At 40.4% G+C, this 24,075-nt stretch overlaps 1 protein-coding gene across 1 annotated transcript; it reads left to right on the top strand.

Moving 5' to 3' along the window:
- Positions 1 to 38: 38 nt before the first annotated feature.
- Positions 39 to 20,005, top strand: LOC117525861 (sterile alpha motif domain-containing protein 9). Its single transcript, XM_034187794.1, has 4 exons — positions 39 to 43; positions 9,342 to 9,479; positions 13,182 to 13,236; positions 14,428 to 20,005. Exons 2-4 carry the CDS (start codon positions 9,370 to 9,372, stop codon positions 19,255 to 19,257), a joined length of 4,995 nt encoding a protein of 1,664 aa, XP_034043685.1. The 5' UTR covers positions 39 to 43; positions 9,342 to 9,369; the 3' UTR covers positions 19,258 to 20,005.
- The last annotated feature ends 4,070 nt before the right edge of the window (positions 20,006 to 24,075 follow it).

Here is a 24,075-nt window from a genome sequence, read left to right as displayed (position 1 = left end):
AGCTGTGTCTAAACTCTGGACCACATACAAACAACATGGGAAGGTTGTTAAAGGCAAACATACTGGTAGACCAAGGAAGACATCAAAGCGTCAAGACAGAAAACTTAAAGCAATATGTCTCAAAAATCGAAAATGCACAACAAAACAAATGAGGAACGAATGGGAGGAAACTGGAGTCAACGTCTGTGACCGAACTGTAAGAAACCGCCTAAAGGAAATGGGATTTACATACAGAAAAGCTAAACGAAAGCCATCATTAACACCTAAACAGAAAAAACAAGGTTACAATGGGCTAAGGAAAAGCAGTCGTGGACTGTGGATGACTGGATGAAAGTCATATTCAGTGATGAATCTCGAATCTGCATCGGGCAAGGTGATGATGCTGGAACTTTTGTTTGGTGCCGTTCCAATGAGATTTATAAAGATGACTGCCTGAAGAGAACATGTAAATTTCCACAGTCATTGATGATATGGGGCTGCATGTCAGGCAGGCACTGGGGAGATGGCTGTCATTACATCATCAATAAATGCACAAGTTTACGTTGATATTTTGGACACTTTTCTTATCCCATCAATTGAAAGGATGTTTGGGGATGATGAAATCATTTTTCAAGATGATAATGCATCTTGCCATAGAGCGAAAACTGTGAAAACATTCCTTGCAAAAAGACACATAGGGTCAATGTCATGGCCTGCAAATAGTCCGGATCTTAATCCAATTGAAAATCTTTGGTGGAAGTTGAAGAAAATGGTCCATGACAAGGCTCCAACCTGCAAAGCTGATCTGGCAACAGCAATCAGAGAAAGTTGGAGCCAGATTGATGAAGAGTACTGTTTGTCACTCATTAAGTCCATGCCTCAGAGACTGCAAGCTGTTATAAAAGCCAGAGGTGGTGCAACAAAATACTAGTGATGTGTTGGAGCGTTCTTTTGTTTTTCATGATTCCATAATTTTTTCCTCAGAATTGAGTGATTCCATATTTTTTTCCTCTGCTTGGTCTAAAAAAGTAACCGTTACTGACTGCCACAATTTTTTTTACTGATTTCTTATAGTGTTTCTTAAAGCCAGAAAGTTGCCATTTGAAATGACTTTAGTTTTGTGTCATGTCTGTGATCTGCTTTTTTGCTTCAAAATTAAACAACTGAATGAACATCCTCTGAGGCCGGTGATATACGAGGGCTGTCCGTAAAGTATAGGTCCTTTTTATTTTTTTCAAAAACTATATGGATTTCATTCATATGTTTTTACGTCAGACATGCTTGAACCCTTGTGCGCATGCGTGAGTTTTTCCATGCCTGTCGGTGACGTCATTCGCCTGTGAGCACTCCTTGTGGGAGGAGTCCTCCAGCCCCTCGTCGGAATTCCTTTGTCTGAGAAGTTGCTGAGAGACTGGCGCTTTGTTTGATCAAAATTTTTTCTAAACCTGTGAGACACATCGAAGTGGACATGGTTCGAAAAATTAAGCTGGTTTTCAGTGAAAATTTTAACAGCTGATGAGAGATTTTGAGGTGATTCTGTCGCTTTAAGGACTTTTCACGGTGCGAGACGTCGTGCAGCGCTCTCAGGCGGCGTCATCAGCCTGTTCAAGCTTAAAACCTCCACATTTCAGGCTCTATTGATCCAGGACGTCGTGAGAGAACAGAGACGTTTCAGAAGAAGTCGGTTTCAGCATTTTATCCGGATATTCCACTGTTAAAGGAGATTTTTTTTAATGAAAGACGTGCGGACGGGTCCGCGCGTCGGGACGCAGCCGATGCGGCGCGGCGGCACAGGAAAAACACCTCCGTGTTGATAACCATTTGTTAAAATCCAGTTGGCTTTTGATGGCTTTCAGTGGAGTGAGTATATGAGAAATTGTTTATCAGCTGGAGATGTTCCAACTTGTCCTTAAGGCTTCCAGCAGAGGTGTTTTTCCTGTGACGGAGCATCGCGGCGGCTGCGAGCCGACGCTACAATCCGCCCGCACGTCTTTCATTAAAAAAATCTCCTTTAACAGTGGAATATCCGGATAAAATGCTGAAACCGACTTCTTCTGAAACTTCTCTGTTCTCTCACGACGTCCTGGATCAATAGAGCCTGAAATGTGGAGGTTTTAAGCATGAAACAGGCTGATGACGCTGCCTGAGAGCGCTGCACGACGTCTCGCACTGTGAAAAGTCCTTAAAGCGACAGAATCACCTCAAAATCTCTCATCAGCTGTTAAAATTTTCACTGAAAACCAGCTTAATTTTTCGAACCATGTCCACTTCGATGTGTCTCACAGGTTTAGAAAAAATTTTGATCAAACAAAGCACCAGTCTCTCAGCAACTTCTCAGACAAAGGAATTCCGACGAGGGGCTGGACGACTCCTCCCACAAGGAGTGCTCACAGGCGAATGACGTCACCGACAGGCGTGGAAAAACTCACGCATGCGCACAAGGGTTCAAGCATGTCTGACGTAAAAACATATGAATGAAATCCATATAGTTTTTGAAAAAAATAAAAAGGACCTATACTTTACGTACAGCCCTCGTGTATATATATATATATATATATATATATATATATGAGTTCAGATGGAAAACCCAGTATCTCCAAAACCATAAATTTTTAGTTGAGGCCAACATGTACTTGGCTGTCAAGGGGACCATCAGTGTGCAAAATATGAAAGAATTTGAACAAACTGTTTTCATTTTATTGATGAAAGTCTGTGCATTTCTCAATATGGTTTTCTTTAAATCACCATTTTCTATTGCATTTTTCTCCATTCAAAAAAAAAAAATACTGACTGCATTTTGCATCTATATATATATATATATATATATATATATATATATATATATATATATATATATATATATATATATATATATATATATATATATATATATATATATATATATATATATATATATATATATATATATAGGGTGTCTCAAAAAATGTACCCAAAAGTACTCTGAAATATGAATACCAGGAAAGGGTTTACTGGGAAATAATGGCATTCTCATTTCAGGAACCCTAAAGTTTGCAAGACATTAAAGTCCAGGAAAAATGCCGCAGTTGACCCTAATTCAGAGAACAAAAATCTTCAAGTTCTGTGCAACACATCCTAAGGGCTGACTTGCATCTTTTGCCATACAAAATTCAGTCACAGAGTGAACAAACTCCCCAGCAAATGGCAAGGAGACTTGAATTTGCTTTTCCAGAAAACTGGAGAAGGATGATTTGTTTCTTCGGAAACATCAGACGAGGAGGTTACAATGATCATGTAGTGTAAAAGATAAAGGGTTAAAACATCAAAAAGGAAAGACTGAACTAAAAACTGTGCATTGGGGAGAAAAATTACATGCTTTGACCACATGGTCAAGCAGAAAATGTCTGATAACGTTGATTAGTTTTTCTATGCTGTCAAAATACTTTTGTGTACATTTTTTGAGACACCCTATAAATTAATGAATAAATAAATACAAATTTAACCATTATTTAACCAGGTTAGTCCCGTTGAGATCAAAACCGTTTTTGCAAGGCAGACCTGCACAATTATAAAGTTTCCAATTCACCTAATCTTCATGTCTTTAAATGTGGGAGGAAAGCAGAGCACCCGGAGGAAACCCACACAAACACGGGGAGAACATGTAAACTCCACACAGAAAGGCCACAAATGCCAACAAACGTAGATACATGGTGAAATACTAATGACTAAATAAAAAGGTTCTCTGTAGAAGCATGGTGAAGTGATGGTTTAGTGGTTAAAGCGTTGGGCTTGAGACCAGAGGATCCTCGGTTCAAATCCCAGCCTGACCAGAAAATCACTAAGGGCCCTTGGACAAGGTCCTTCATCCCCTATAGTTGTTCCCGGTGTGTAGTGAGTGCCTTGTATGGCAGCACCCTCACATCAGGGTGAATGTGAGGTATTGAGGTATTAGCGCTTTGAGCATCTGATGCAGATAGAAAAGAGCTAATGCAGTCCATTTAGCATGCAGTAAACAAATATTGTGATGTCTTTGTCTTTTCCTGACTTCCACAAACAAATTCAAGCAGTTCCCTTTAGAAGGCTCAGGGACGTAAGGACAAATTGCAACCAATGAACTATTTTGAGATGATTTGGATGTCATATTGTCACTCAGCACAAAAATTAGTTGAATTATTTATTTCGAATAGAAATACCATGCTAACAAAGAGAAAATGGCCAAAAGAACTCAGAGTAAAAGTTTTCTTGTTGCCACTAAACGTAACTAAAAGTGCTCGGTTTCATTAACTAATTTTAAACGTTGAGCTAAACCTGTGCATGTTTATCTCAGTTTGCTTCCTCTAGTATTGGAGGCATCCAAAGTATCAAAGAAATGATGTCATCATGAGATTACCAAGGCATTTTAGAGCAAAATGCATTCCTCTGTGTTAGAACACTTGGTTTGAGGTGAAGGTTGCAGGTCTTTAAGTACGACAATTCCTCAAAGCACACACCCAACAGCACAAAATGTGGTTGTACAGGAAAAGATGAAAGATGCCATGTGACGATAAACTGCCATTGATTTGTGCCCTTCTGTGACCCATCTCTAGTCAGTTTGAGGAAATGTTCCAGCATGTGCTGTCGAATGGAATGTGGACAAACTACTGCTAACATATGAACAAAAATTTCAGTTGTGCATTTCCAACATTTACATCAGTTTAAACACATTTCTAATGACACAATGATGCATTGTCGCTACAGTGATTCCATGTTGTCAAAAGAGGAGCTATATGTTATATATTGATAATAATATACTGTCCCTTATCCATTATGATTGTAACGGAGCCGTGGATTAATCGTAAAGTTTACATAAGTGTGATTTTGTGTCATGATGACTCATTTTTTAAAAGGAATAACTGTTAATTACACTGCAGTTGCAGTAACAGAGCTCTTCACAGTGAGAAGAAGGGCTGCTGTACGTGATCAATGATCATTCAAGAATGCAGCTTCTTAAAAATGGCTAGAGAGGCAGCTTGGTGCACCTGTAAAAGTGTCTGTTGTTGATGCAGTAACAGGTTGAATTTAAGAAATATATCTGTGTGTTAAGGCAGCCTGTAAAAACAGCCTTGTGGGGAGTTCCAGCTGCACGTTTACAGTGCTAGTTATAACTGGGTTAGAACAGCATCATGCTCTGCTACAGACAGCAGACTCAACACGTTTGCATCCAAAATCTGACAGACTCGCTCAAATTAAGAGAGTTGAGGGTAAAATGTCCATCGTCTCTTCTCTGTACGGCTCTCAGTGAGCTCACTGAACCAAGTGTCGATGTGCACAGCTGATTTGATTTAGCTCCAGAAAATAAAAAACAACACATTCTCCATTTTTTCCAAACATGTTCTGAGAAGGTCTGCTGATCTGAATGAATGCTGAGCCATCTCTTTTGACTGAATGGCCAGTAGTTTCATGATCTGATGTTGCAGCATCAGTTCACCATTGTGTTGTTTTTGTGTTTGCTGAGAGTGATGTCACCTGCTGACAAATGCAGATGAATGCTAAATTCAATGTTCCCCAGAAATACACTTCCTGACTCAGCAAGCAAGATGTTTAAGTAGCTGTAAAGTCCATCAGTGACCACTGATTGTGATCACATGTGCACAGATGGGTTTACAATCACAAATACTTTGATGTTGAGTTCGGCACGTCAAACAATACAAGACATGTCCTTTAAAATTGCCAGAGGTAAATACCATTCAAACATTTGGCAAGATATGAAACCTCCCGTTACATGAATGACACCTCAAACCTAAAGGACATATTGCACTGAAATCATCTGATGATCCACCGGGATTACTTTGTGCACTTCTGTGACCGGTTTCAAAGTATACAACATTTGCAACAAACAGCTATGGAGACTGCCGGAAACAAAGTACCTGTGAGTACTCCAGTGTTTCTGAGAGGTGTCGCAGCTATTAGAAGCATGCCAGCATGCACTTGAATGGAATGTATCTGCTAACATTAAGAACTGAGCCACAGATTAATTACAAAGTTGACATAAGTGTGATGTATTATGACGACTCGTTTTTAAGTGAAAACTGTTCATTTTGATGCAGTCACGGTAAGAGCAGCCGTCGTGAGAAGATTTAGTGCACCTGCAAAATGTCCAGGTCCACTTGTCCTCAGGTATGATTCGTGCGAACGATAGCCGGCTAGATGTCCCACAGCAGTGCTGCCTTCAGCTCAGGTTCGCTCACAATTGTGGCACGTTAACCCCCTGTCACACATAGCAAGAATGTGCCAGAACCAGGCCCGACACGGCAAATATTGATATAATCCAACGCAGTCAGGAGGAAAAGAGGCATGGTCGGAGCACAGACAGACTGCCTCATCCACACCTGTCAGATCGCATTCAGAGCAAGTAAACAACATAGACTGCTGTCAGACGGCCATAAAACGCACTGCAGACTGCCCGATCTCCAAATGTCTGGATGGCAAACACGGAACCAGAGCGCTGTGTTCCTCATGTGCATGTGTGCGTGAATGTGCAGCTTGCATGTGTGCATGCCGCCCATGCACGTGGTGCTGCAATTATCACTCAGTGTGTGTGTGTGTGTGTGTGTGTGTGTGTGTGTGTGTGTGTGTGTGTGTGTGTATTTGCATAATGCTGCATAGGCCACTAAGCGCGCAGGGCGTACATGCGCGTGCCTGCCACTGGATGGCTTTGCTCCAAAGTTTGCTGGCAGTTGGGCCATATAGTCCCTCAGATGGAGCCTTTCCAGGGAACTTTCTTTTTTCTTGTTTGCCCACTTCAGGAGTGCAACACAACTCTGGACACCGCGATGGTTGGATTATCACATGGGATTAATTTTTTGTTTTGGGTCAGAGGATTTTAACCACAGGCTGCTGTCCCGGCTTCACGTCAACGTGCACGCTGTGAAACACTCCTGCACCACTGTTGGAGGTGAGATTCATATTTATTAATGGTGTAACTGCCTGGCACAAGTTCCATGTCATATCTCCTACAGAGTTAGAAGGTGATCATTTATTACAGCATGAGATCCGTTCAGCACTGAGCCTGATGCATGCAATGACGGGTTACTGCGCACCACAGAGAGTAAGCTGCCTGTGTTATGATAGTTCACATTATTTACGTCGCCCATGGGAAGGAATGGACAAATATCTGTACTGTAAGGTCTCTTGTGGCTATAACAGCCTGTTCAGATTGGCGGCGGTGTGCGCGCAGTAGCGCACGGTGCTTTTGGTTTGATAGCCGCTATTCACATTCACTGTACATGATAATAATTCATAATTATTATTGTGATTAAGTATGCATGCCACATACATTTCAACAGTTGGACATTATGATACAGGGTGGACATTATTATACGTGGCACGTGCAGGTCATACCGGTAGGCTTTGCCATGCCAGATCCATCTCAAGGTTCCGTCGTATGTGCTCAAATCATTTTGGATCCCGTTTTGCCACCATCGGAATATGTAAATTGCAGTCAGATGGTCCTCAGACTACACATGGACCACTGTCGGATAGGTGTCCCATCTCAACTGCGCCCGGAGAGTTTTGAACATGTGCATCACACTTGGGACTGCCAGCCAATTTTGATCAACTGTGTCGACTTCTGCAGATGGCTGTCAGAACGTTTTGGAACTGAAATCCGACACTTTTCGGATTTGTGCCGATTCATAATTCAGAAGCCATTCTGCGTGATTCCAGCTATGTGTGATGGGAGTATTAGATAGAAAGTCCATTATCTCCTGAAAATAATATTTTCTCACTTTTTCCAATGTAGCAAATCTGTCTGCGTGTCCAGGCAGTCTGTAAAAACAGCATGGTGGAGACAGTCCATGTCCATGATCACGGCGGCAGTAAAACAGCATTGTTCGACATTAATTGTGCGTCACCACACTTTAGATTCCAATATCTGACAGACTGAAAAAGTTAAGAGTTTGGGGGCAAAGTATGTCCTCTCCTCTGTAAATCCAAGCTGTTGCTTTGAAAGGAAAGCTCTGAAACTTCGTTATCTGATATAACTGCATTTGTTTAGCTCTGTCTGTTGGCCATTGGGATGTTTATGTTTCGCTAATATGTACGTCACACACCGAAATTTGCTGAGTGAGGTGTTGTCCAGAAATGCACCTATTAACTCCCTCAGAGAGAGCAATAAAAACACCCGAGACCACTAATTATGAGCACATGTGCACGGAGAGACTTACAATCACAAGCACTTTGATGCTGTGTTGCTAACTGGACGTTAAAATCCATGCGAGATGTCCTTTAAAGGAGCTTGTACACACAGCAGTGGAAGTGTCAGACAAACAACAGGCAGGCAGTTGCAAGAAATTTCTCAATAACCACAAGTAACATTTAGAGGCTTTTGTTGTTTCCAAAGGTAGAGAAACGGAACACTGGATTCACTAATTTGTTCTCCAGCAAAGATATCAGCATCTCCAAAGACCTCTGTCCACCAATATCATGACTCCATAACCTCTCCACAGGTGTGTCTCGATCATAAAGGCAGAGGACTCAGAGACATGAATTAGTGCAGCAGATAACTGAAACAATCCTTCAAAAGGTGATACAAGCACCAGATTCAGCACAAATACTCCTTAAACATTACTGTTTTGGAAAAAAACAACAACAATTGACCGCTTGACTTTTCAACAGGCGTTCGGGCAGGGGTCAATTGAAGAATTGTGATTCTGTTATCTGCTTCACTAAATGTCACTTGTTGAGACCAGGACTGTGCGATATTCAATCTTGCAGATTTTTCACCTCTGCATTATTTAGATTTGTCATTTTTTTTCCAGACATGCTTGTTTCTACTTGCCAGTGAAAGACAGAGTCAGCAAGAAACAGGAAGTAAAAATAACATCAAAAATGTAACTAATGCAGAAAAGTTTTCATACTTTTTGATTAAAGTTAACTAAAAAGTTTGTGCAAAAACACTTGTATCTTTGCAGGACAGTGTCTGCTAAAGATCACGATCATAAACAGTGCACAGTTCACATCTACTGGTCGAGCAATGTGTTCCTTAAAACATCAATAAGTACCAAGAAGTGATACTAACTGATATGATAAGTACAATCAGAAAACCTGCCTAAGGTTGAAAATAACAGCCCAGATTTCCAATACAATTTTCCTTGCCCAATCTGGCAGCAACAACAGTAATGACCTGTTACAACCTGTCAACTCAACTGCATATAAAGAGGTGCTGTAATTATTAATAAAATTAAGGCACCGGTCGAGCAGTTATTCAGTGTGGCTCAGTCACCATGGCACATTTTAAAGAGTGAGCTGATTTAATTGTCAGTAATTTCAGCATGTTCTAAGTTATGTCCTTGTATTCATTATTGACCCTTTTAACAGACTCACCTCTCATATTTTGCTTCTAGGGGTAATTTCCCATGTGAGACGCACAGAATGGAGGGACTGCCCGAAGAGAATGCGCCATGCCCGACTTCACCTTCTCTGAAGAGCGATATGTCAAAGAGCCTTCCACCTGATTTCAGTTCAGAAAATATACAGGAGAGGCAAGAGCTTTTGTTTGTTTGCATGTGTATCATATTTCATTCTTAAGATGTATTCACATGAATGCAGCCTTGCGCTCATTGTGCTGCACTGTTCCGTGTTGGTGTCGCGATGCTGTCTTCACAACCATTACTAAACATAAACATGAAGCCAGAAGCATTGTTGACAGTTATGGCAAAAATGTAATGTTGAAGAAATTATGGTGCTGAGCCACAAATGGTCTTAATCACTGAGCCCCTGCTTCCAGCCCTGCCCTCAAAAAACAGGGTCTGGATTCACACATTTTTTCATTTTATTTCATTTATATAACGCGAAATCACAACCAAATTGCCTCAAGGCACTTCACACAAGTAAGGTCTAACCTTACCAATAAATATAAAAAGAGAAGCAGAATCGCACCACGTCGTGCACTTTTACCTTTCCCCTCGTTCTACGCCTTGGACCAGACTAACACGAATAGGTGGTTCATATACGTTACAGAACTTGTTTTGTTTGTTCTTGGGCACCAAAACCATTAAGGATTTTTAAAACCTCTGCAGTTCCTCGTCCCTTCATGGGAAATTCTGAGGACCTTTGAGTATTTGCCAGTTTGAGAGCACACATCAGTTGACTTTGATGAGGTGGCGATCAGATCATGATTTTCATAATCTGAAGGTCGAGAGTTGATTAGTTCTGACCTGTTCATCACCTCTGTAACCTAGTTGTCGCACATACCCAGAACCTGTAAACTGGAAGATGGATAACTAGTAGGGGTCTGTAGCAGATCAGATGTTTGTACGCATACCGCTAATCCCATCCCCATATCTTCAGTATATCAGTACTGGATGTGGCGAGCTGTTAGTCCACTGTTTTATCCAGCAGCTCTGCATTAGGGGGAATAACAGTTTGCGTCGTCTCTCTGTGTCTCACAACACAGTAGCAATGCAACAAACACTCTTTGCTTTTTCTTCAACCGACACTCTTTAATACCCATTTACTCCTTGATTGGAGTAAATGGTTATAGAAAATGAATGAATAATTCTTTATGAAATAAATCAATATACAATGAGTACATTATTCATTAATTATGCTAACAATAAAGACTGCAACAATTCCCCCTTTTAACCTCAACTATCTGAGGTCAACACTTTAAGGCATGGTTTCCAATTCAGGTTGATTTGATATGATAATTAAATTCCGACAATGATCCAATACTCCAATCAAACCAATATACTGCCAAACATGTAGGCATATGGGCAAGCATAAATTCACCCCATCACAGTACCCCTGTACCGTACCCTCATAGGAAGTCTTAGTGAGTCAGAGTCCCACAGAGACAAGGTTGAGTAATCGTGACTGTTGCCTGCCTTAGGTTGTCCCGGGGGATATAAGATGGGATCTTACCCGTCATGAGCTATCCAGCCTTCCAAATTCGCCTGAGACAGGATACCAACTGGGCAGGGGTACCAAGGGGTGGGGCAGCAACCATTTGAGGTATCCAAACAGTTTAAATTTTCACAGATCATTACATTTTGTAGGATCATTGAAAGTGAATTGAAGTACCTCCCTCGTAATTTATCTCAGAATAGATCTGTTGGATCAATCAATGCTGGAAAATAAACAATGATAATAAAATAAAAATTAAAAGGAAAAATTGAACAGCGAGAGGATCAGATGCATATCATTACCAGGATCTGTACAGGATCTAAGGCCCACATTCAGTTAAGCCCCCAACCCTGCACCCTGGTGGTGTTTAAACAATTACTTCTTTGCAGCACCATCTACGTCAGTAGCAAAAATGGTGTAAGCAGTTCTTCATTGGTAGATTAAGAGCAGCAAGCATTCTTCATTCCACAGTGCATCATGGAAAACATCTACAGTGCATATCAGTGAAACACTAAAAAAGTTAATAAAACAAAACAAATAAAACTTGCTAGAAGAAAACGAACGAAAATGAAAACAGAACACAGTAGTAGCAGTAAAAACATATTGGTCTTCACTGAAGGTCTGGTTTTGTTAGGAGAGTGCTGTGACATTTAATAGGGGTGTGGGGCCCTCCTCTATACCACTTCATCATGAAGCTGTATAACTGGGGATATAAAATCCAAAACTTGTACTGTGCACAATTTCTTCAATCACAGCCACAGAAGCCTATAACCTCTTCTGGGTTGTCTCGGTGTCTTGATGGCTTTCCTCACTCTTCTCCTTCTTGCACAGTCACTCAGTTTTTCAGAACTGTCTCCTCCACACAGATTTACCATAGAGTGCCATACTGTTTGTATTTCTTCATAACTGATGTAAATAAAGTCCAAGACATATTCACTGAATTGGAAATGTTCATGTATCCATCCCCTGACTTGTCTGAAGAAAACTGGCAATTAAACTGATTATTTACAGGTATTATACCAAAGGGGCCCATTACTTATGTAACCCATCATCTTGGCTTTTATATTCTTAATTAATTTATGTCAGGTTGTAGAGATTTACTTTCAGTTTGAGTTTAAGGAAGAGAGTTTTAGAAATTTTTATACTGAGAAGCCTGGTTTACTTTTTGTATTTGAAATGTCATAAACAAATTAAAATGTGTGAATTCCAAGGGGCTGAATACTTTTGCAAACCACTGTATATTACATGTAATACACACTTATGACAGCTCATTCCACAATTTATTTTTTATTTATTTAACCATCTCATAATCCTTTGTCAGCATGTTCCAGCACCTGAACATTGCACAAAACAGAATTTTCACATCACTTTAACCCAAGTTTAAGTCTGCGAATCATAGATTTGTATTTAATGTAATGCCTTACAATGCGGAATAACGCCAAGCAAGATGGTGGCTGCTGACAAAAGCTCACAGGCTGCATCTGCCATTGAGTGGATTAAATATAAATTGATGGATCAGAGCGGAGCAGCCAGGCGAGCTGCTAGCTGCTGCATTCACTGCGCGTCGGTCATTTTAAAGCGTCACAGATTATCGCCTTGTTTCTGCTTAAAAAAGCTTTAGAATGATTTAAGAGGTTTGGAGCTGCTGAGCTCCAAAAAATGACACATGTGCATTGGAGGCAGGGCAGACCAATTTTTAGGGGGGACTGTTCGGTCTGTGACAACGGTAGAGCTGATTTCACTTTATAATATAAAGAAATACATAAAGTAATATAAAATATAAAGAGTGTATTTTACTCTATTTAGACTGGGACCAAATGTTATCTTGGCAGAGTATATTTTACTCAGCAAAATTTACTGTGTAGGTTTTCTGTGCCAAGGACATTAAGATTTTTCATTACTACAACCTGTAGATAACAGAGCCGGGGATTACAAGTATGGGAAATTTGTCACGTTAAAGCTGTGCAGGAGCTCACAGTGTGACATACAGTGGGTGTGAAGTAATAAGACGAGAGAGCATATTAAGTTCCTTTTTCAATAATTTTTATTCCAGTCCTTTGTAAAGTTTCAATACTTGAGAGGTCATGTGTTTTTGAATCATCCTTTAAAATTTGGCAAACAAAATCACCTTGCTTGGTTGAGGTAGAAAAAACCACACAGATAATGCAACTCGACTTTTACACACCGGTTTTGGGTGCAGCCTGGAAAAGTTGCTCTTTTATAGTACTTGTGTGTAAAACAGGGAGCATAAAAATCTGTATATAAAATGTAGAATAAATATGTTTAAAATTTTACATAATAACATATTAATAAATGTATTTTATGCTTACTTTGTACAGGAATGTGACGTCAGATGCAGCAGAACTACCTGTCGGTGCACCACAACCAAAAATGGTATAAAAATTTGATTACATTGTCATTTTACAGGCAGTCCACATGACAACACATTCTCTAACTTGTCAAAGGGGCCCTCCAGGATTTTACATCTGGACCCTATTTTTAGAGGGTTTTGGGTTAAAATTTTCTTCTGAGACAAAGTGATATCAACTGGCCCAGTCTTGAGCTAGAATACTAATCCCACCAAGGACTAAATAGCTGTACAATAGAAAGAATAAGAAGAAGTAATCTAAACATTCGTAACTACGACATGAGAAGCCCTGTGGTAGTTCAGTTTTCTGCTAAACAACATAATGTTAGTTCACTCAGGTATTTAGGTATCGGACATGTTCAACTTAACAATCGAGGTGGTGATGTCAATCATTTGCTTCTCAAAAGAGAAGCCTTTTGGATCTATACACTTAATACACTCTCCCCTAAAGGTTTAAATGAAGATATTTATATTCATATTTACATTTATAGTTTTACACTTGTGTGTTTTTGACTTTGTAGGTATCTCTGGCTGTGGCACCTATCACATTACTCCAAGTAGGCTAGGATACACTTATACATACTTAAACCTACCATCCCTGGTTCTCAAGACCAGGCACCTAAGTGGCTCTACTCTACTCTTTTCTACTCTTCTGTTTTACTCTTCCTTTTTAGATATTTAAATATACCTTAGTATACTAGCATAGTTCCACCTTAGAAATGGAATATAATATACAGTATAAGATATACCTTACTGAATTTTCATGGTTAACATTAGTATAACATTACACTTTACCCTTTTACCCTTTAATGGTTTGTAAGTCACATGACTGTAATCAGTCTCAGTACATATACAGGTGTGTAGCACCAACAATATGTCTGAAGAAGGGCTGAGGCCAAAACATCACAATTGGTGTCAATAAAGATTTTTGCAGGAGAGCTTTCAGGCTGTGCGGATCTTTGCTCTATATTAATATTTGCCTCACCTTGATCCAGCACACGTTTATATTTTAGATGTGCATGTCGTTTTGATTCACTCACTTCTTCCTGTCTGGTGACACCTCTTTCCACTAAATCCATACAGGTCAGTTGTTGACGAGGGCCTCTTTGGTAAACATCCCGGAGTTCCCCTTTAGTGTGCATTAATGTGGTCATTGTATTAACAATATACATAAGTAAAAACATATTTCACTCTTTTATTTCCTTCTGTGTTTGTAGGAAGAATATGAGCTTGCTTTGCCACCGCGGATTGAAGACTGGACCAAAGAGCAAGTGAGAGACTGGCTGATCATTCGACTTAAAGTCTCACCCAATATTGCAGAAAATCTCTGTAAAGAACATCTGACAGGAGCTTGTTTGAATAGCTTTGACAAAGAAGACCTGATAGAATTGGGGGTGCCACGAGCACCGGCAATCCAAATAATACGTGAGGTTCAGAAGCTCAAGTCGCATTCACAGACATTTCATCCAAACCTGTGGATGCCAAAGGGTTATAATAAAGTCGGTGAGCTGTGTAAAAGTAGAGAAACCCAAGACATATCAGGAAATGTGGATGAATCTGTGGACTCAGTGTCATCAGATTCTGGAATTCAAAGTTTAAGTTCTGCAAATGTACTACTGCAAGCAGCAAGAGACAAAATAAAATCTGTATTAGAGCCAAAGGAACCAAGTGACATGGAATTAAATACAGATGTCACATGTGATGAGACATTTCTGCACTTCAGGAGGCCAATATGTGAGATCAGACCTTTTGACAAACGCAACCACTGCAGCTTTTACAAAATAAATGACATTTTCCCACCTGTAGCTAGTCCAAGTAATCTCCTGGAACCTATACATGAATATCAACTTTTGCGGAGCCCAGAGGAATGTAGCGAAAGCGAAATCCTTTGTGAATTCACATACGAAATATTTCGATTTGCTGCAAGCTGCATGAATTCACGCACCAATGGGACTCTTCATTTTGGAGTCAGTGAACAGTCAGGACAGGGACATGGTCAGGTCATGGGACACAAGATCACATCTTTCAGTAAATATAATGAAGCATTTGAATCAGGTCTGATTGAATACTTTGAAGAACCACATATAAATACTGCCAAAATGTGCATCAGACCCCCGACATTCATCCAAGTTTATTGTCAAGATGGAACAACATCAGACAAATGGGTGATTGAGATTGATGTGGTTCCAACCTACGCAGAGACACAGGAGAATCTTTTCTATACTGTATCAAGAAATGCATCGACAGAAAACAAACTACAATGCAAAACTCTAGGTCTGTTTGTCAGGGATGGCCTGAGATCAACCAACATTTTAGCAGATCCTGATGCTCGTGTATCCCAGGAGAAAATTAAACAAATGACAGACAAGATCAAGGGTTTGGCATCAGCACGCAAGTCAGCAGAGGAAAGGAATGAGGAGAGGCCCTCTCAAGGCCACCAAGGCCAAAGGCTCAAACAACTGATAACTCGTGGAAGACATGCTCTTGAGAATTCTCTGAAAATCATTGTTGTTACAGACAAATGCCATCCAAGCACACTAGAGCACTTGGATTTTCTGAAAGAGATGACATTACTTGCCGTGCTGGACTTCGACCCACAGTCTGATGTGGATGGATTGTGCAGTTTTTACCGACGGGATCGTGTAGCCAATCTGCACTCCCCATGGATGTATGCTACACAGGATAGTTTGAGCGCTGTCATTGACAAGCTGAATTTATTTAAGCAAACAAGTTGGATTTTCTGCAATGGAAGCGCAAATGAGGAAAGTGAAAAAGACAAACCCTTAATGCTGAGGGAATGGCTAAAGAAACGCTCTGGTGATATCAACAGCTTGGTTTCATTTCTTTGCAACCCAGATTTTCTTTCTAGTGACACACTGTTGGTGGTTTTTATCCTGCACTCAACAGTTCGTGACATCTCAAGCCCAGTTTTGGAGACCTTCTGTGCAATCTATCGTACTTTGGAAGGGACAGACAATATGTTGTGCATATGCAAAGACTCCACTGTGTTCAAGTGCTGGAAGGACCTCGTCGAGTCACGCTGCAAAGAGGACATCTCCAATAAATGTATCTATGAACTCAGTTTCAGTGAAATATCTAGCACCATCAAAAAGCTGAAACAGCCTCAAACACTGTCGTCTCAGCGATACCTACCATCCACAGGCTCAAGCTCAGTCCTCCTGACAAAAAAAGTTGAGGACTTGATGCCTGACTTGGACATCTTGTGTGAAAATGAATGTGAGAATACAGAAATTGAAACAACGGCTGCTTTTAAGGAGTTCAAGATTAAAACAGAAGAGGACTTTTACAGAGGTGGACAAGTTTCATGGTGGAACTTTTACCTTTCTGAGATGCCAGGCTGCCTTCCGTTCATCAAACGAGACAAATACAATGAGCTATATGACCTGATCACTCCTGTAGAAGGTCACACATCTCCATGTGTGATTATCAATCTTTTCCATTTTCCAGGATGTGGAGCAACAGCTCTAGCGATGCACGTCCTTTGGAACCTGAGGAGAAAATTTAGATGTGCTGTCGTTAAGAATAAACAGACAACCAATACAGACCTTGCTGTCCAAGTAACACAGCTGCTGATGACTGGCAAACACGAGCAGTCCGGTTACACACCCGTCCTCCTCTTGGTGGATAACTGGGATGATGTGGAGGATCTAAAGCAGCGCATTCTGAATGTTGCCGGTGATAGGAAGCGAGGCAGCAATCTGATGGTAATCATCGTGAATTGTGAGAGAACCCAGTTCCCCAAAGACAGCTCCAGAAATAGTCACTTTGCAAATGTGTTCATCACCAATGAGCTGTCAACTAAAGAGAGGAACCTGTTCTCTGAGAAACTTCAAAACCTCAAGGATTACCACAAAAAGCCGGAGACTTTTTATGCCTTCATGATCATGACAAACAATTTCAGCGAGGAGTACATCGCAAACGTGGTGAACAACAACATTAAAAATCTTGACACAACCACACAACAAGGAAGGCTACTGTCCTTCTTAGCTCTGCTAAACACCTACGTCAATGACTCCTACATCTCGCTGTCTTTGTGTGAAGAGTTAGTGGGGATTTGTAATCCTCTGTGGAAGCAAGAAAGGCTTGAAGACAAAATGAATCCATATTCCATGCTGCTGATCACCTTCCCTGTTGACGAACATGGGACTTATCAGGCAGTGCGATTCTTACATCAAATGATTGCGACTAACTGTCTTAAAGTCCTTACCCAGAAGCACAACCTCTCCCTGGCCGAGATAACAATTAACCTTTTGCACTGCGACAGACTCTACAAATCATCCATGGGAAAGGATTTCATGATTCAGAATATTCAAAGCATGCTGATCACACGTCAAAGGAAAGAGCAAGGAGACGATAAAGACACCTTGTTTTCCCCACTGATTGAAGCGGTATATGAAGAGGGACCTGACAAAATGAAAAAAGTCCTGGAAAAGGCAATATTGAGGTTTGACAAGAGCGCCACACTGCCACAAGCACTAGCAAGATATTACTGTTTGAAAGAGAAAGACTTCGACTCTGCCCTTAAGTGGGCTTTAGAGGCACAAAGCAAACATTTAAATTCGTACATGGCAGATACAGTTGGACAGGTGTATAAAAGCTACCTCAAACAGGAAATCGAAGATTCCAAGAGCCTCAGTCCTGAAGCACTTGGCAACTGCCTACGATTAGCATCCCTTGCTGTGGAAGCATTTCAGACTTCACAAGAGCAAGCCAAATTAGACGAACATCCAGATTCATTTGATCTGCACCAGCGAAAGAAACATAAGTCTTACAATACATCTGGATATGTGGGAGAAATGGAAGTCATGTTGATCCTTCTTGATGTCATTAAAGACCTTCCCATTTTTTCAAGTGACAGACATAAGAGGGATAAAATGCTGCAGTTCCTCAAAGGTCACTGCTCAGTGAAATGTTTCCGTGACATCCACGACACATTCAGCAACCAGTTGGTTGCTGTCCTGGAAGACCACGAGAGATTTCTTGTCTCTTTCAAGCATAGGTTGAAGGAAATTTTCGTATTTTTTGAGAACTACTTCACATACCTAAGGCCTAGGTCACAGGAAAGGGAGCTAGTGGATGAAAGACACAAACGAAGGGTGTCTGATTACTTCAAAAAGTACATAGAAATGTTCATTACTTCAGAGGTGGAGAAAACATCTGAAAAGGTGAGCAAACCCAAACTTAGCCTCAATCAGGAAATAATGGATAACAGATGTTATCTGGAAATGAGACAAGCAGACTCATTTGCTGGGCTCCTGCAGTGCTTGAGTGACAAAAGTGAGGTAGAAATGGAGCGCATTGTCAAAAAATGGCAATTTATATTCAACAACTCAGCCAACAGGCATGTGTCAGATACAGTCAACTTCATCCTGGCACAAATTGTCCTTCACAGCATCAAACCCACGTCCAAACTGCTGAAAAAATATGATGAGTTGCTGCATCTTCTCAATGAGGCGCTTCAAAAGGAAGGAACTCAGTCAAACTCAACAGAGCTGTACTACCTCTCCATGCTGCTCATGTGGCCTACAAAAGATCAAAGCCTGGAAAACCTATCAAAGTACAAAAACATCAGTACAAATATCACATCAGCCAAAAAGTCTTTTCACCGACGGTTCTCTCATATGTTTCCAGCTAGAAGAGCTATTACCCACTTCTACCTTGGCAAATCCAATGGACTGAAGCGAATTGTTTCCAAAGTGACCCTTGATAAAATATTGTTTGATCTTGTAAAACAGCAAGCTGATTGCAGTGACCAAAGCAGCCATCCAAGCAAGCCACATCATCTCTGGCAGAGTGGTGCTGCATGGAACAAGCCAGAGGTTCAAAATAAGCTGTTGCGAATTAAAGGGACATCAGAAAATGGTGACATTTATGTCATTTATGGTGCCAACCTTAAATTGCAGCTGCGTCCAGCATACTTGGGTGACATTCGTAGTGGGTACAGCAGAGAGGCTGTATCCTTCTACGTTGGCTTCACCATGGAAGGTCCTGTGGCCTATGATATTAAGTATGAAAATGTCTGCTGAACACTTAATAGTGTTCAACAGAAAAAACAAATTGGGTGACCGTGACTAGTCTTTAAAACAATTCCCATATGAGTGATTGCTCTAAGAAGCAAATGAGTGTAATTGGCCAAGACATAGAAGAATCTATGGGGCATAGACATTTTTCACCATAGATCCTTCAAAATGCGCCTCTTGGTGTTGAAGTCTGCACTGTGTTCAAGGTAACACAGACAATGTGAGTGCCATGGTCACGCATGTTTCCATCTGTTTAAACACATAGAAATTCCCAAACATCATATATGGAAAGTAAGACCACTCAACGAAATGTTTATGTTGAGCAAGTCATGTTCACTGAAACAGGGAAATCTAAGACTCCCATGTTTAACTTTGGAGCAATTTCTGAGCCACGTCTGGCTTATTAAACTATTATTATTATTATTATTATCATCATCATTATTTTTGAACACACATTTATATGCCTGAAATACTTAAGATGCTAACTTTATATTCAAGGTTTACCAATTTACATACTTTTAAAATGTATGTTTCATTTAGGAATTATTGCTGAAATTACGGTGCTGTGAAATTTGATGTTTTATGTACATTGTTACATTTAAGAGTTTAAATGTTTGGTTGGGCATCACTGAATTTATTTTGAATATTATTTTTGCAGTTTATATATCAGACATTTGGATACAGATTATTGTTCCTTTTACATGTTTTCATGATATGCATGTTGCACTATCTTTTGTACTTTTCCACATGCATACACACGCATGCCTGCGCGCGCACACACACACACACACACACACACACACACACACACACACACACACACACACACACACACACACAAATCTGAACATTTATGTTAGTCATGGATGTTTATATTTTTTGTCATTCTATTGCTAATCCTCTTTTACATTTTTTTTTCACATTTCCAGTTAATCTGTTTTGCGCTGTTTTTTTGCCCTAGTTTTATTGCTGTTGATTGATTGAGTTTGTTGCTGTTGTATCAATAACAGGTAATACTGTGAAGATATGTATGGTTCCAATATTTTGTCAAATGAATTGTCTGACTGTAATTAGAATTTATAAAATTCCCCCAAACAATTGTTTCCAGAAGGTCATTTTCCATGATCCAAAATAATCATAAATAAAGAAATAAAGTGTAGCTTAACTAAGGTAATTTTGGCTTATATTTTGATGAGATTATTTGCAAGCATTTAAACAATTATGAACTTGTAGGACTTGAAACATACGTCAAACTGTTGTTCCCCCCCCCCCCCCCTTCTGTTATATTCTTATTTTCAGCAATATTCCTTCAGCATTTTCAGTATCACATTAATGCAGTGGCCATGTTTGAAATTTGTAATACCAATTTGATTCTCTCATTTTGAAATGGGATAAATTAGGAGTTTGGTGTTGCACGCCTCGGGTCATTAAAGGTTTACTGCCACCAAGCTTTTTAAGATTTAAGGCATAAATGTATTTATTTTATTTTTTTTGGCACCACTATAATTTTATTTATTAGCCTTTAAATAGGGGATTCTTAATATGTCAATGGCAATAGGATCAAAATTTGTGTTGTGGAGAAGAAAATAATAAAAAGTCCCCTTGAAGTGGAAAATTTTTTTTAAAGAACTGACGACCTTGAACTACTTACAGCAGTGATTGCAGCGACCCATACAGTCACATCTGCTGGTTGCTCTCTTTCTCTCTCTGGCTGATAATCCAACATGGCAGAAAACACTCTGAAACAACAGCGTTTCTGTGTAAATCTAACATGTTTCTCATTTGTGAGACATTAACACTTTTAAATCTAAAAAATGCTGTTCTTGTAACACCTCTGAAGTGATTTACAAAACATCAGTGTGCACACATTTACCCTCTGCACTGTGTTACCTTTCTTGTGGTGCGAAATTACTCGATGGGAAGCAGACACTCCAACCACAAGGCTAAAACCCACAGGCCCAGCATCTGTCATGGTTCCTGGTGCAAATCTTCCCATTTCTCCATGTAATGTAGAGCTGGTTCAGGAAGGGCATCTGACATAAAACTTGGGCCAAATCAACATGAAGATCCACCTCTGATCTGCTGTGGGTCCCTGAGTAAAAACAAGGCAGCAGTTGAAGGGACTTAGTATAATGCTTGGAATTCAGTCGAAATTAAATTTTGTCAGTTTAGTGAAATTTGAAAGGCCATATAGCTGTAATGTGGATGTAATCATATTTAAACATCAAACATTGCAACTGCACTGCTAAACTATGTAATGAAATCGCTAACCAGGTAGCAGCTTGATGTTACCCGTTGAAGACGTTCATGAAACACATTGGTTTGGAAACAAGCTTAATGTGTTAGCTTAACAGCTGCATGCTAAGCTAGTTAAATGATGATGTAGGCGGTTGTGACTCAGCCATTAGTTTCAATGACAAAGCACTGAATTCTATCTACTGCATTAGAAAATTTGACCCAGAATGCACTGCGTGGTCAGCATCCTTTCTTTTAAGCCGATCAATGCACCTCCAGTACCATTAACACAGTGATACTTATCAGCACCTGGCTAACGTGCGTTATTTTGTATTGTTTATTGTTTCATTCACATGCATTATCTCCAAGTCTGTCGTCATGGACAAGCATGAAAATTTCAGGAATATGATGGTCCCCCAGCTGAAAGAATTTCACACTGTAAGGAGTGTTCAGTGCACTGGAAAACTATGCCAGCAGCCAGTGAGTCTCGTGGAGAAAACCACACGTCTATCTGATTTTGGAGAAGAGTGACCATGAAAAGAAAGTGCGAATGGCTCTTCATAGTCTCAACAGTGTTATGATTCATGTGTGTGTCTGTCCGTGTCCTCTGTTTCCCTCTTTTGACCATTCCTGATTTGGGTTGTCTGCATTGTCACTGTTCTGTCCTTCTCATTTACTTCCTGCTTTATTGTGGTGGTCACAGCTTCTTTGTGTACTTTGTTAGATTTCTTCCTGTGTCTCTCCTCGGCTGTTTCCCATTAGTGATTAACCCCAGCTCCAGTTTGTGTCATCATCTCTGTGTATTTAATTCCTGTGTTCCTCTCGTGCCTTACCTGAATGTTGTGCTTTTGTCCTTTTCTTACCAGCATCTTCCAGTGTTTCCTCATGCTTGACCTCTTGTTGCTGAACCTTATTTTACCCTTGTGAGTTTTTGACTTCGCTTGCCGTTTATTGGAAATTGTTGCCTGTTATGCTGATTTCTTGCTGTGTTTTGGCCTCAAGCTCTTTTGGATCATCCACCTGCTAATGCCCTCATGGACACTTGCTTGTCAGCTGAATATCTGTGTACTGACCTCTGCACCACCGTGGGTTTGACAATAAAAACTTTATTTTATGCTAGTTCATCTTCATCTCTTCGTTGGGGTCTTCAGCCATCCTCCCTCTGTGACAGTACATTCAGACTAATAAAAGACCCTTCTTAACCCTTAAAACATGAATAAGCTGCGAATCTTGAATTATCTACAAACCGTGAATTGCAAAACGTGAATACTGAAAAATTATCTCTTGAAACGTGAACACTGGTCTCGAAAAACACAATTTTTTTCATGATTTGGTATATGTGCTTGGCTGAGGAGCCAATGGTGCGTAGCTACCACCTGTAAGATTATGACTCACCTGACCTCTCACTTTCATTACGCCACAGGACTTTTTGCCACCCCTTGACTCCTGCACCTGGTGGGTTGGTGAATAATCCAACACTTGGTGAATTCTGCTTCTCGATGATAGGAAGAGTCAACATTGAAGGATCAAAAAGTGACATCGCTATGAATACTTGGCCGCTATGAGCCAATTATCTCTGCGGTAACTTTTCTGACACCTACTGCTTAAAACCCAAAAAGTCAGAAGGATTGCGAGGCTCTTATTTCACGGTTTTCATTCACACTGAAAGTCAAGATCAAGCAAGCTATTGCCCTTTTGCTCCATGGGATGTTTCTGTCCTCCTGAGAGAAATGGAAAGGCGGTGGGGAAAAAAAAAAAAAGACCTTTGGCTATGGCTGCTGCCAAGAGCAGAAAAATTTCAGAGATGTTTGCTGTGGGGTCCAGCCTGCCAGGGGCGCCTGCGGGTCCCTCTCAGCAGCAGCAGGAAGTGGTGTCGGACAAGTCGGACAGTGACAGTGAGGCTACCACTGACATGGAGGTCGCACATGAGCAGGAGCAGATTAGTGGTGGTGTCGATGATAGCAGGTGTGTTTGGTGCCAGCATGGTATTGATAAACAGTCATTCATATAAGTGTTTAGCCTTTCGTATAAATGAAAACCCTTTTTCCGGCTGCACCTACAGGTCTAAGAGATTTACATCTCTATAAACATTCAAATCAATGTACCCACCTCATAGTAAACTGCATAGTCTGGTGTGTTACAACTAAATCTAGTTACCTAAAGTATTGGAAAGCAGTACAATATCCATATCCTGATTATTTGTTTTTACTAATAACTACTTAACCACTATTTTACACTTTCATCATTTTTTGCCGGTGCAACCCTCCCTTCCTGTGCACCGGCAAAATTTCCTGTGTATTCATTTTGTAAATTGTGTGGGTAGCATGGCCCAAGCAGAGGGTCACCCTTTTAAGTCTGGTCTGCTTGAGGTTTCCTCCTCAAATCATCAGAGGGAGTTTTTCTTTAACACAGTCACCTGTGTGCTTGCTCTGGGGGTTGTTAAGGTTAGACCGTAATTGTGTGAAGCACCTTGAGGCAACTTTGTTGTGATTTGGCGCAATATAAATGAAATAAATTGAATTGAATTCATCAAAGGATGCCACACATAATTGCAGATGTACAACCCCAATTCCAATGAAGTTGGGATGT

Source organism: Thalassophryne amazonica, chromosome 15 (genome assembly GCF_902500255.1).
Source record: "Thalassophryne amazonica chromosome 15, fThaAma1.1, whole genome shotgun sequence".
Classification (NCBI taxonomy): domain Eukaryota; kingdom Metazoa; phylum Chordata; class Actinopteri; order Batrachoidiformes; family Batrachoididae; genus Thalassophryne; species Thalassophryne amazonica.
The sequence above is the reverse complement of the archived record's forward strand: the minus strand, read 5'-3'. Positions and strand labels throughout refer to the sequence as shown.